Source organism: Salvelinus namaycush, chromosome 12 (genome assembly GCF_016432855.1).
Source record: "Salvelinus namaycush isolate Seneca chromosome 12, SaNama_1.0, whole genome shotgun sequence".
In the NCBI taxonomy this organism is placed as follows: Eukaryota; Metazoa; Chordata; class Actinopteri; order Salmoniformes; family Salmonidae; genus Salvelinus; species Salvelinus namaycush.
Window position 1 is genome coordinate 30,421,298 of NC_052318.1, and position 13,435 is coordinate 30,434,732.

General features: G+C 43.2%; 1 protein-coding gene across 1 annotated transcript; it reads right to left on the reverse strand.

Annotated features, from left to right (window-relative positions):
- Nucleotides 1-1,788: 1,788 nt before the first annotated feature.
- On the reverse strand, nucleotides 1,789-12,262 carry LOC120057460. Its single transcript, XM_039006073.1, has 8 exons — nucleotides 12,235-12,262; nucleotides 9,518-11,328; nucleotides 9,250-9,283; nucleotides 7,325-9,129; nucleotides 7,136-7,184; nucleotides 5,061-6,871; nucleotides 4,795-4,831; nucleotides 1,789-4,652 (listed from the first exon to the last, which is right to left on the reverse strand). Exons 1-8 carry the CDS (start codon nucleotides 12,260-12,262, stop codon nucleotides 2,830-2,832), a joined length of 7,398 nt encoding a protein of 2,465 aa, XP_038862001.1. The 3' UTR covers nucleotides 1,789-2,829.
- Between the last annotated feature and the right edge of the window lie 1,173 nt (nucleotides 12,263-13,435).

Here is a 13,435-nt window from a genome sequence, read left to right on the forward strand (position 1 = left end):
TGAAAACAATTATCCAGTGATGGATGCCCGATCCAGAGACTAGGCTGAGGATTTAATGAAAATCATCAACAGGCAAGATAGAGCTTAAAAAAACAAAATTTAAAAAAAACTCACCCATTCAACCTGGTCTCAGTTCAATTTGTAGGTATATTTTACACAATGTTCCCTCTAAGCTGCAAGCATGCGTGGGAGCACAGATCCCCTGGACTGTGTTCAGGCTTCAGTATGAGCAGTCAAAGTAGATGTGCTGGTTCTGAGATCAAAGTGAGAGCTGCATGTAGCCACCTGTGCACATTTGTTACAATTCTTTGCTAGTTAGTGAGTTATTAGGCCAGTTATAGCTAATTTCTAGTCAACAGTGGTGTACTCTTCCAACAAGAGTACAAAATGTGTGCATTTCTAGCCATATTTGAAAAGCGAGTCAGGAAAAGTGCTTTATTATGTCTTAAAGGGGAAGTGTTGTATTTTGAGACTGTCTTGAATAGCCAATAGGCAGAGTAGCATCATTTGTCTGATTCTCTGTAATAATGGTATGGTAATAATAATGACATTTATTTTGGAAAGTGGTTTCTTGCATCAGACAACATTTTCAGTCACCTTGTCTGAAGGACAAGTGGATAAACAGGTTAATGTAAAGCCCTTTTTTCAGAAGTCTGATGGAATGTAGGCATTGAACACCACACATTGGCTGCTCATTCCTTCGACGATAAACGCGAATCCGACCATCACCCCTGGTGAGACAAAAGCGCAGTGAAGAGCACTTTTTGCCAGTCCTGTCTGGTCCAGAGACGGTGGGTTTGTACCCATAGGCCACGTTGTTGCCGGTGATGTCTGGTGAGGACCTGCCTTACAACAGGCCTACAAGCCCTCAATCCAGCCTCGCTCAGCCTATTGCGGACAGTCTGAGCACTGATGGAGGGATTGTGCGTTCCTGGTTTAACTCGGGCAGTTGTTGTTGCCATCCTGACCTGATCGGATGTACCGATCCTGTGCAGGTGTTGTTACACGTGGTCTGCCACTGCGAGGACAATCAGCTGTCCTGTCTCCGTGTAGCGCTGTCTTAGGCGTCTCACAGTACGGACATTGCAATTTATTGCCCTGACCACATCTGCAGTCCTCATGCCTCCTTGCAGCACGCCTAAGGCAAGTTCACACAGATGAGAAGGGATGCAGGGCATCTTTCTTTTGGTGTTTTTCCAGAGTCAGTAGAAAGGCCTCTTTAGTGTCCTAAGTTTTCATAACTGTGACCTTAATTGCCTACCGTCTGTAAACTGTTAGTCTTAACGACCGCTCCACAGGTGCATGTTCATTAATTGTTTATGGTTCATTGAACAAGCATGGGAAACAGTGTTTAAACCATTTACAATGAAGATCTGTGAAGTTATTTGGATTTTTACAAATTATCTTTGAAAGACAGGGTCCTGAAAAAGGGAAGTTTTTTTGCTGAGTTTGTCTTGAGGTGCATAAAAATATGTATAGTATGCTTCGTATGGCTACGAGGCCAGGCAGCACCACTCAACATATTCAAGACATTAGATATTAACCATGTTATTGACACGGGAGGAATAACGCCATGTAGGAAGTGAAGAAATAAGTGACCACTGGGATGAAACAGTTGGAAGATGGAAGTGCATAGGGCTACAGTACAATAAGCAATTGTGAGAATGGAGACATTTCCCTTTGCTATAGTTGTCAAGACCTGTTCATTATGTTTGATTTGTCTTTAATAATATACATTAAGCAGTAGACACCATCACTCAATGAGTAGCTATATAACACCTTCATGACACCAAGATTGTGATATTCCCATTAAAGATGGTAAACCGGTAAGATACACATGGTTTATATGGTCTTGGATCCCATATCAAAGGTGTGGCAATTCTTACATTCTCCAATCCTCAACAGAGCGTACAGCTGTATTCAGCTGAAGTCTGACAAAAAAAACCCATCCAATTACTTCATTAAAACATGCTTTATAATCAAACATTTTCTATATGAAAGACAAGGGTACTCTTAATATAGCCTAAATGAAATGCCAATAGAATTTCCTCAAAATAATGAAGGCTTATTGCGCCCTCTTGTGACTCATGAAAATCAATTTACTCATTATGGTAGGCTTAACACTGCAATGTGACAAGTCATATACAATAAGAACATTAGGTCTTTTTATAACTTTTTATTATTTTTTTGGACAAATATATATGAATGTTTAACTCTTAAGGAGACAGTATTTGGAGAATTCTTTACAGAAAATGAACTCTCCTAAATAGACAGGAAACCTAGGAAATCATCATAAAACATCTACATGATAGAACTAACCATTTCGATTTGTGCCAAGGAAGAGAATGATACAACGTATTAATTGACAGTGAATTGATGCAAGTGATTCTTAAATTCAGTCCAATGTTATTTGGTGCTGACAAAAATAAACGTTCTTTCAGAAAGCCTGATGGGACTGTGTCATTTTCAGACATCTGAAATCTTATGGTTCATTGGGTTGACTGTTAGTTATGCATAAAGGCACACACACGCATTGGTAACCCTCAGGTGAGCATTGCTATTTTTGGCAAGACATTGGTCCCATTAGGCAGTACAATTATCCAAACAACTTAAAACAAAAAATATATACGCTTGCAGGAAAACAAATAAAACGATCAAAATATTTAGATCATTCATGTATGCAGGGAAATGTCTTCTAGTAAGTTAAAAACTGTATTGAGACCTAAATTAGGTTGGATATTTACTCAAAGATACAGTGGGTCAGAAGTATAGGACACCAACTCAGAAACCTGCTTTATGCTAATGAGAGCTTGAGGGAACACCAACTTTTTACAGAGGATGAAGTTCAGAAATTGACCTGGTCTCCTGCTGTATGAACCCCTGGAGGCTTCTTTTTCCCTGCCTGAAGGTACTCTCCCTCCGGGAAAATGGTAGTATGACAAGGAGCCTTAGGAGGGTTTCAATGTTACTAAAGCTCCTAATGTCTGATGCCTTCAGAGTGTCGAGCACAGTGGCTGGAAGATACCCAGACATGGGATCCAACCACTTCTCTCTCCAAGACTTCATCTCTGTGGGGAGTGAGGCCATGTCAGGCATGTCATCTTTGAACATGCGGAAAACGTGGGCATTTACACTGCTGTTTTCCACCTTTGACATGGCATAAGGCACAATCTCCAGGCACCTCAGGGTACTGAGGACCTTCTCTGTGAAGAGCTCACTGACCTCAACAATGGAGTGCTCTATCACCTTCTGACTCACCGCCATTTTGTAAAACTGACTCAGGGGTTCTAGTAGCCCAGAGTGCAACAGCGTTATCTGCAGCTTGGAAGCTAAAGCGACAGCCTCCTCATACCAGGCCTTGTGATGTGTGTCGATATCGCTCTTCAATTCATTGAGGGAAGTTAGGAGGTCAGGCAAGCTATTCATAGCTAGCAACACATCTAGAGGTTTGCCCTGAAGAGATTGGCTCAGCTTTTTGGTCAAACTCAGGACATTCTTCAGCACGACAGCCGAGAAGATGAACTCAAAACTTCTGACTTTATTGAAGTACAGCAGTGCTTGGCCACTCCCTGAGCTACTCTCCTCACTTTTCTGCTCATTCAAGCACAGCATCACTACCTCCAGGAGCTCTACCATCAACTCATGCATTTCATGACTTTTCTCCCAGTTCTTAATAAGCTTGTCCCTATGCTCATTACCCTTCCCCTCATCATGTTGGAACATGGCAATGATCATGTCCTCCAGTTTGGTCTGTCGTTCTGTGTCCCCTGTAAGCCATTGTAACATGTTTTCTACAGACGCTGCACAGTCTGCTGCTGCCACTGCAGGAGATGACCTGGCTAGCCACACATTCAGAGACAGAGCAGAGCTGACTGTTCGCATGGCCAGGGGGTATTTCTGGGATATTACAGCAGAAACAGCCCTCATCTGAGACCCTACCTCACCAACACTTAGCAAAGCCTGCCCTCTACAGTACTCCATGTTGAGCCCCAATTTCTCTGATAAGGCTGTTTCAATAGCATCAGCCAAGACAGCAGTGTCCTGGCTGAACGGGATGAACGCTACAGTCTCCTCGCACTGAGTGTCCTGTTTGTCCAAGTACCTGATGCACAGGGGAACGTAGAGCTGTCCCTCGATCTCAACTGCCCGTTCCGTTATTATTGTAAAGAACTGTGAGTCCCAGAGTTCCTTGAGGATTTCCTCACGCACAGGTGGGTCGTAGAAAGACATGGTCTGCTTCTGACCTATGACCCCATCCTCTACTATCACAATACTGTCCTCTGCCTTCACGCCGTCCTCGGCTAACACAATGTCCACTGCTTTTACATCGTCCTCTGCAAACATGACTTCCTCTGTTATCACGCAGACTTCTACTTTCCCGCCGCCCCCGGCCCCCACGCTGGCCCCCACGCTGGCCCCCACAACGTCCTCAGCGATCACAACATCCTCAGCGATCACAACATCCTCAGCGATCACAACATCCTCAGCGATCACAACGTCTTCCTTTATCACAGCATCTTCCACTTTCACATAGTACTCTGCCTCCTCTGCCTTCAGCTTTCCTGCAGGGAGTTGATCTGACATACCAGCTTGGTGTTCCTCAACTGCCTGTTCATGTCTTCCATCAGGGTTTACATCCAAAGCTCTAAAATCTAAAACGCACACAGTTAAACCACCTCCCCCCTTTCCATCATTTTCACTCCCCTAAAAACTGTTGCTTTATGATATCATATTCTACATGAACCATGTAATTGTATGTCATGAATGTTCATATGATTTAACATTTTCACTTACCACTTTCCAGCTTCAAACCTTCAATTTGTTTCTTCACCTAAATCATAAAACAGAAATCAGTACATTTACAACATAATGTTTAATATGTATGTCTTGTCAAGGGTTGAGTGGTATAGTTGATGTATTGTTTCCTGTTATTATCTGTCTGTTTGTAACTGAAAATGTATGAATAAAATATTGAAAAAATGATGCATACCTATACCAATAAAACCTGTCATAAATACATCAGCATTGGAATGATAAAAGGCGTATTGCTGTTAATGTACCTGCTCAAGACATGGCCTGCTTTCTGGGTCAACTTCGATGCACTTCTCAATGACCTCCCCTAGTCTTTGAACAGTTGGGTAATGCATAAGAAGCATCACAGTGTCTGTTTTACTGCCCTTGCAGACCGTGTTCTTCAGCAGAGCCCTCATGGAGTTCAGGGTGGTCTTCATCAGGTCCCACTCCATACTGACGCTCGGTAGAACAGCCACCAGTCTAAGCAGTCTGGTCACTGTGGGATGGCATTGAGACTCAGCGTGAAGCAGTATCTCAGAGATAGAAGCTGGTGGTGAGAGATCTTGATATTTCTCTGTCCAGACAGAGGCCCAGTTACTGATATCCTGCTCTGCTGTGTCAGGGTCAGGGAGGTCAGACAGGTAGAGACTGTATAGCTTGTCTGTTGACTCTGCGCGGATTGGCTCTGAAATGGGCTGTGGATTGCAGGTGGGGAGCAGAGACAAGATCTTCAGGGCTTTTAAGTGACTGTCGGAGAAGTTGTACTTCATTTCATCAATGAGGCTGCTCAGTAGAGGAACACTCAAGTTGTCCCTGTAGTACATCTCTGGAGACTCATAAGAGTTAGCTTTCTCTGGGAAACACACTTGCTGAGGGGCCACCTTGGATGCTAGTTGGAATGCTTCCTCAAACCAAGGTGTGTGTACAGTGCTTATGTTCTCCAACATCTTGTTCAGTGTCTCTATGATTGGTACGATCTTCTCCACTTCACAGATGATGTCAGCAGGGTTACCACAGCGGAAGACAGTGCTGCAGTTCCGAAGAGGAGAACAGGCGTTCTTCAGGATCACAAGTGTGACGACAAAATCTGCATCTCTCAAAGCAGTGGCGAGGACCTGTGCATGTAGCGACATAGTTCCAGCATCATGGGCACTAACTGAATCCAAGCAACTCAAGACTCCCTCCAATGTGTCGACTAGGAGATCAAAAAAGTCCTCCCTCTTCTTCCACCTGGAGCAACAGGTTTCTGGAATCTCTTCCAAGGCCTCCCGAGGTGTATTCAGTAACCCATCCACGGCCTGTGCTAGCTCTGCCTCTAGCCCAGGTGACTGGTCAAAAAACATTAGGAGGTCTTCCACAATTCGCAGCATCTTTGTGACAGGTTGGCAGTGTACGCTTCCTGCTAGCCAACAGGCAAGACCACAAGACTCACTGGGTGTGATGACAGACAGAGGATAGCTCTCAAGGAACTCCAAAGACATCTTCTTCAGGCTGTGACAACCTGAGCCCATGCGCATGATTGCTTGTCCACGACACTGACTCATCGGCAATCCCCAGTCTTCAGTTAAAGTCGTAGAGAGATTCTTGGCTTGAACATCAACATCACAGGATTCAAAAAATCGCAAAAAACCAAAGAGCTCTACCTTGGGGGCACATTGCCCAACATATCTGACAAAGACAGGTAGATAGCTCTTATTAGCAATTACAACGGGTTTATCTGTGATAAGAGAAAAGAAGGGGGACTCCTGTATTTCTGATAGTATGACTTCCCTGATGGATTTTGTAAGAAGCTGTACCATTTCCTCCTCTCCTACGTTACACGTGAACTTTCCATCTCTTCCAAACCAGTGGCACATGCCGAGATCCTGGATGAGAAGATCTTGATCTTCTTTGGAGAGTTCGGAAAGCTGGCACTTATTTTTCCCCAAACGTGCAGCCTGTCTGAACACTGCTTCTAAACTCTGTCGATTATCTCCAGTGTGCCCATTCTCATCCACTGCTTTCATTTCCTGGTCTTTTTTCTTGTCAGAAGACTGTTGATTCTCAAGCTCCTCTGTTCCATCTTTGTCATGATCCACTGAAAATATGAAAAAGGTGAATTAGTCAATTCAATTGACTCTTCTACAATAGAGTTCATGTCATTAAAGTGGAAAAATAATTGAGAATAAAATTAAGGTGATCGTAAGGTGAATGAGAACAAGTGTTTCACTTGACAAAACCTGGGCCCATCCCTATTACCAACATATACTAAATGGTAACAGTGTTATTACATAGTTATTAGCTAATAAATACTTAATGATCAAATGGGGATTAACTGAAACAAAGCTTTGCCATCACATACCTTCCATGTTAGCTTCAGAGTTCTTCATCAGACTTTTGGATTCTTTATCCTGTGAATTTGTTTTTCAATAGATATTATTAAAAGGAAATAATTTATTTAAAAAGGAGATCTGTATAGGATGCTCTGAAAGACTGCATTAAATTAAAAATTAAAAAACAATATTCATGGAAATGTATTTTGAAAACTTACCAAGCAGATACCCTCTAAAGCCTGGGGAGTGACCTTCAAGCACTTAGTCACCATCCGGTCCAAATCTCTGCTGAAGTTGGTTCCCACCTGCAGCATGGCCAGACATGGGGACCTGTCCTTGGAGCTGGTGTTCCTCAGGTATTCCTGGAACATCTTGTGGCGCATCGCTTCCCCACAGTTCTCCAGTACCGTGCTGGGTAACACAGACATGATCCTCAGCAGTGTATTGATGTTCCCAAAGTATTGCATGAGTGGCAGACGGAGAGTCTGAAAGATGGTGTCTGGGATGGTCACTGACGCAACTTTGGTCTTCCACTTCACCCTCCAGCAGCACAACTCTGTGAAGAAGTTGTCAGAGTCAGGCAGATCACTGGCGTAGAGAGGAGGCTTTGACCTCAGGATCTCAAACATGTAACTCACAGTCACAGAGCAGGGAACCAGGGATAAGAAGTTTAGGGCCTCTTTGTGGTCCTCAGAGAAATGATCCTTCACAGCATTGGTGAGGTTGTCCACTAGGGGCACACTCAGTGAATCTTTGTAATACAGAGCTGGCTTGATCATGCTATCCCTGGCCGCAGATGAATTATCAGGCACTTTTATCTGCACAACCAGACTCTGGGCAAGGGCACAGGCTTCGTCGAACCAATTCTGGTGAAAGACCTTGATGTTTGTTTTGACCCTGTTGAGAGTAGCCACTATACCACTGATCTGGCAGAGCTGTGATGCTGCGCTAAAATGATCCTTCTGGAGTCCTGCACTCAGCTCCCTGGTAAAGGATGAGGCATTCTTCAGGGCTACCATGGGAACAATGAAATCAAAGTCCCTTATCAAACGTAGCAGTGCTCCAGCTTTTAGAGAGAGTGAGGATTTCCATCTCTGTGGGTTGCTCTTGATTTTCTCCAAACATTCAACAAGGGGCTCCAGCATCTGCACAAAGACTTCATAGGAATCGTGCTTCTCCTGCCAGACGGTACAGAACTTACCCTGCAATTCTTGAACCTTTTCATAGCTTTCCCTAAGTCCAAATGCAATGACATGATCCAGCTGTTTCTCAAGCATAGGCATGCTCCCAAAAAACATCAACACCTCTTCAAAAACATCCAGGGCCCGTTTGACTGACGGCACAGGGGTGGATTTTGACCACCATGTGTTAAATGAGTAACAAGAGCTGTGTGTGCATATTGCAAGGGGGTACTTTTCCTGGATTTTGCAGGCAAAGGCTTTCAGCTTGTAGGAGACATCACCGGATCCTAGGTAGGCTTGACCTCTGCAGTAACACAAATCGAGACACCACTCTTTGGTGACAATTTCCAATATGCGCTCTGACATGGCATCGCAGTCAAGATCCACATCCAGAAAACCCATGAGCTCCAATCGCATGACATCAAAACTGTCCACAAACCTGAGGAAGAGGGGAAGATATTTTTTCTCCCCTAACTTCACAACACGGTCGATGAACAGAGAGAAAAAGGAAGTGCCCACTTCCAAAAGTATTCCCTCCCTGACTGCATCCTCGCATACTCTGAGAACTTCTTTCATCTCAGACTTCGATACATATTTTAATGTGTCTTCAACCTCACCGTCCTGTTCAGCAGAGGCCTCACCAGGCTGTCTGCTCTGGCTGTTATATGCAGCTGTCACAGCAGCCTGCAGAGCAGATTTGAGCGCCTCCTTATTAGTCTCTGAGGCTACGCATTTCGGTTGCTCCACTCTCTCCATCTCCAAGGCCATTTCCTGTGGTTCTTTTTGTGTTTCATCAACATTCTCCTTTAGAGTGTGTTTTCCATCATTCTCAGAGACTGGTTCTGAAATAAAGCAGTCAAGAATGATGAATGAATAAACATGGGTATTAAGGCAAATATTTTTATATACACCATGGTGCAATAAGTACTACATAATATATATTAATAATATTATTTCCTTACCAGCTGCAGAGTGCATCTCCATCACCTCATCATCCTATGAACATAGAAAATAAAAGCATGAGCAAAATAAAGCTTTTGTTCAGTTACAGAGACCTACAAATGCAAATATTAGTAAAATAACAACACAAAAGTTAAGAAATATTCAACATCCACTTAGGGTAACTTCATTATGTTTTTCTAATTATTTGAAATCTTCAGTTTGTGTGATTGCTAGGCAAATACTTAAATTAAATACACATGAATAACTTTTATATTAAAATAAACTTACCATATGCAACAACTGCAATATGTCAGGATGCTTCTCCACATAGGACTCCACCATGTCTTCAACATTGAAGTGCACATCTTGATTGACATAGACAAATGCCATGTTGCACAGTCTCTGATCCTTCGGTGTGGCTTTCAGGTAGGACTGGTACCGCTCCAGCACCATGTTGTACTGCCCATACACGTCTGCCTCTGCGTTCACACAGGGGATGGTGCCCAGAACTCTCAGCAGGCTCTGCACATTTGGGTAAAATGCAATGTCTGGGATTTTCAATGTTGCAAACACTGTTGTGGGTAGGATCCTCCGCTTGCTAGCATGTCTCCACTTCACCTCCCAGCAACCAAGCTCATCGTAAAACGTGTCGGGCCGAGCGAGGTTGTTCAAGTTCGCATCCGCCACTTTATCCCTGCGGATACTGAAATTGTGGTCAGCCATATAAGACGGCACCAACGAGAGCCATCTCAGAATCCGAACCATCTCAGTGCTAAACACCCTCTTTACCTCCGCAACAAGGTACTGTAAGATCTGCCTGCTCAGAGTCTCTCTGTAGAAATCCTCCAGAGAAGTTTCAGTTGCACCTGCCTCGCCAGTATCAGGTGAGCTCTCCTCCGGCCTAGCGACCTCCACTCCCAGCTTCTTAGCCCTGCCCACTGCGTCAGAAAACCACTTCCTGTGGAATATTGCGATCTCCTGCAGATGTTTGTTGACCAGCTTTAAGGCGTTGGAGATTGTGTACTGCAAGGTGCTGCTGATGCTGATGGCTCCCCTGAGACTCGGGTTGAGGATACTCACGCAACAGAGGGTATTCTTCAGGACAACCAGGGTGATGAGGAAATTGAAGTTCTTTAGGATCGGCTTGAGCTTGGCCATCTGCTCACAAGTAGCGGTGTCTGCGTTCGCAGCCGAGCACACCTCATTGATGCAGGCGAGGAATGGCTCAAGAATGTCCAACATGGTGTGGAAGGCATCAACACCATACTCCCAGGTGTTCTGGGAAGCCTCTGTGATCCTGTCCACTTCACCTTTAAGGTGGCCGTAAGATGACTTGATCTTCCCTTCCAGTCTTTCCCAAAGATCTGGGGACCCTCTAAGCATTGTGGCGACCTCCTCCACGGTGTTCACAACCTTCTGGATGGAAGGCATGGGCATGGAGCGGATGAGCCACATGTTAAAAGCGTATGGGTCACTAGGTGCTAGCACTACCTGAGGAAACTCCAGCAGAATCCTGCTGGTGAGATCTTTCATTTTCTGACATAGAATGCCTGTGGTCAGGTAGGTGAGTCCTCGACAATGCTCCATCCGCAGCCCCCACTTATTCCGTATTTTTGAGAGCAGCATGTAAAACAGACCCTCAGCATCTGCATCACAGGGCAGGAACCCCATGAGGTGTTTCTGAGGGAAACCTGCTACAGTGACGGACCTGATGAAAACTGGGATCTGATCTTTTCCCTCTATGTTTGTGACATCTTGCAGCAGAATGGAGAAAAAGCGTGCCAACCTTAAACTGTTCCGGATCTCCTCCCGCATGAGGTTCTCACTGAACTGGAGGACTTCTTTCTGGTCAATTCTTTCAACACAGATGGGGTTGAGAGACTGTTGTCCCCTGTGGCCTCCCATCGGCTCATCAGTGTTGGGGTTTACATCGTTCCCTATGCTGAATCCAGTGAAGGCAAGAGTTTCCTTGAAGTAGACTTTAAGGATTTCCTTTGCTTTGGAGTTGGAGACATCCTCTCTCCTTTGGTCCTCTTGCTGTAGATCATATGTTGCACTATTCTCTCCTGGCTTATCTTTCACCTCAGTTGGAGCATCTTCTGAAGTAAAGGAGAAAACATGGACATGCGATTGAAACAAATTTATTGAATAAATATGTTGAGACATTTCTACAAATATCCTATTAAAAGGGTGTACTTTTCTTAGAGGGCTATCCTAATACAGACCACATGACTATGCACTGCCATGAAGTTGTGAACCAATTACTTAAATGTCATTTTTGGTAGGAAAATAGATTGCTAAATATGGGAATCTTAAATTGTTATGGGAAAACAAACGAGAAAAAGAAATTGATTTACCAAACCAATCACCTTTAGCTTTCTTCAAGGTTGCAAACTCCGCCTCACTCTAAAGGAATAAAATATACACTGATCAGGTTAGGATGACTATATACACACACACACTTACTGAGATCAGGTTAGGATGGCTATATACACACACACACTTACTGAGATCAGGTTAGGATGACTATATACACACACACACTTACTGAGATCAGGTTAGGATGACTATATACACACATTTACTGAGATCAGGTTAGGATGACTATATACACACACTTACTGAGATCAGGTTAGGATGACTATATACACACACTTACTGAGATCAGGTTAGGATGACTATATACACACACTTACTGAGATCAGGTTAGGATGACTATATGGGGTACAACATTGTGTGGTTTAAACATGACAGAATACTTACAGGTTCTCTTATTCTCTTATTCCCGTTGCGGCCTGATGGATTGTTCAAATGGCTTGTAAAATCAAATATGGTTGGCATAGCACCCTCTTTCAAGGATGTTCTTAAAGTGCTCTGAAAAAGAAACAAGCAAATCCTTATTATGGCTACTTTATTGCCACTGTTGCATGCCTGACAGTAATAACCTCCAGGGAGAAGCATGACCTTTTAATACTGATAAAACCTTATTTTCAATGACGACCTACCAGTGGCCTTCAGAAAAACCGAGTGCATTATGATTAAGCTAGTCCCAACAAAGGTATACATGACTTAAACCTCACATCACACAGTACGTGGGAGACATATTCTTCTACAGTTTTTTATTATCCTAAGCACGTGAGAAGACGTTATTTGGGGTGTGCAAGAGTTTTTGTTCTGAAACCCATTAACATAAAACAATATGATATATTGCACAAGCTAGGTTAGCTAGCAAGCTCGGGAGGTGTTTCAATGGAGCAACTTAGCTAGCTTGCTAATGAGCAATAACATAACTTTAAAAGTACAGTTAATAAGGGATTGCACACTATTTAAGCCTACATCCCAAACCCGCTCATTGGGTCTATTGGCTAATGCATAGATGAGTCAACTCCTGAATAGATAGTCTAACTCAAGTCCCCTCTATTACTGAACAATATAACAACTAAATGAAAGTATAAAATAAATCCTTTTTGGAAATATAAATGGTTTCTTCAGTAGATACTTACATCACAACAGATCAAGGAAGGCTCAAAATGATTTGCACATATTTTGAAGGAATTGTGCAACTCCTCAGGGGTTTTTGGCTCCAAGTCAGTTCGATGACAATTATTCAACCATTGTTTACATCTGAAAGGAAGAATTAACAGGATAAAATTTCAGAACTGCAATATGGATAGGCCTGCCCCTAGCCCATGTTATACACCTTGATGAAGGAGGTCTATCTGCATATCACTAGCAAACCATGTACCTGTTTAGCGAAAATGGAAGGTATATCCGTAATCAGTAGAATATTGTGATTAAAAAAAGGCATCACCGAGCAGTGCCCAAGAAAGAATTCAATCCAATTGTTAGATGCTACCACCCCTCCCCAAACCAAAATATTCTAGTTAATATTTTTTTTGTTGCCATGTAACGGTGGAGCCAACTACTGGAAACACACTACTTTTCCTTTATTTAATCAGCATCAGACCTGCCTAATTCTCTCTAGAAACAGTTTTTGTGTTCAACGAGCTAAATTACACATTCTGTTAACATCTGACACCAGACTGATTTGTTCTTGCAATGTAGTCTGACATTTCAGATTTACATTTTAGTAATTTAGCAGACGCTCTTATCCAGAAGATGTTCTCATTGCAAGTTAAAGCGTACTGTTTGCTAGCTTGATATGTGTAGTAATGTTATTCTAATCAGAAATCTATTTGCATTGCG

Bases quoted from the DNA above. Each gene is read 5' to 3' on its own strand.
- LOC120057460 (XM_039006073.1), bottom strand. From the start codon at position 12,262: ATGCACTCGGTTTTTCTGAAGGCCACTG. The intron at 6,872-7,135 runs GTATGTGATGGC...TCATATTTTCAG, and splicing joins CTCTGAAGCTAACATGGAAG to TGGATCATGACAAAGATGGA. The intron at 4,653-4,794 runs GTAAGTGAAAAT...TGTGCGTTTTAG, and splicing joins AGGTTTGAAGCTGGAAAGTG to ATTTTAGAGCTTTGGATGTA.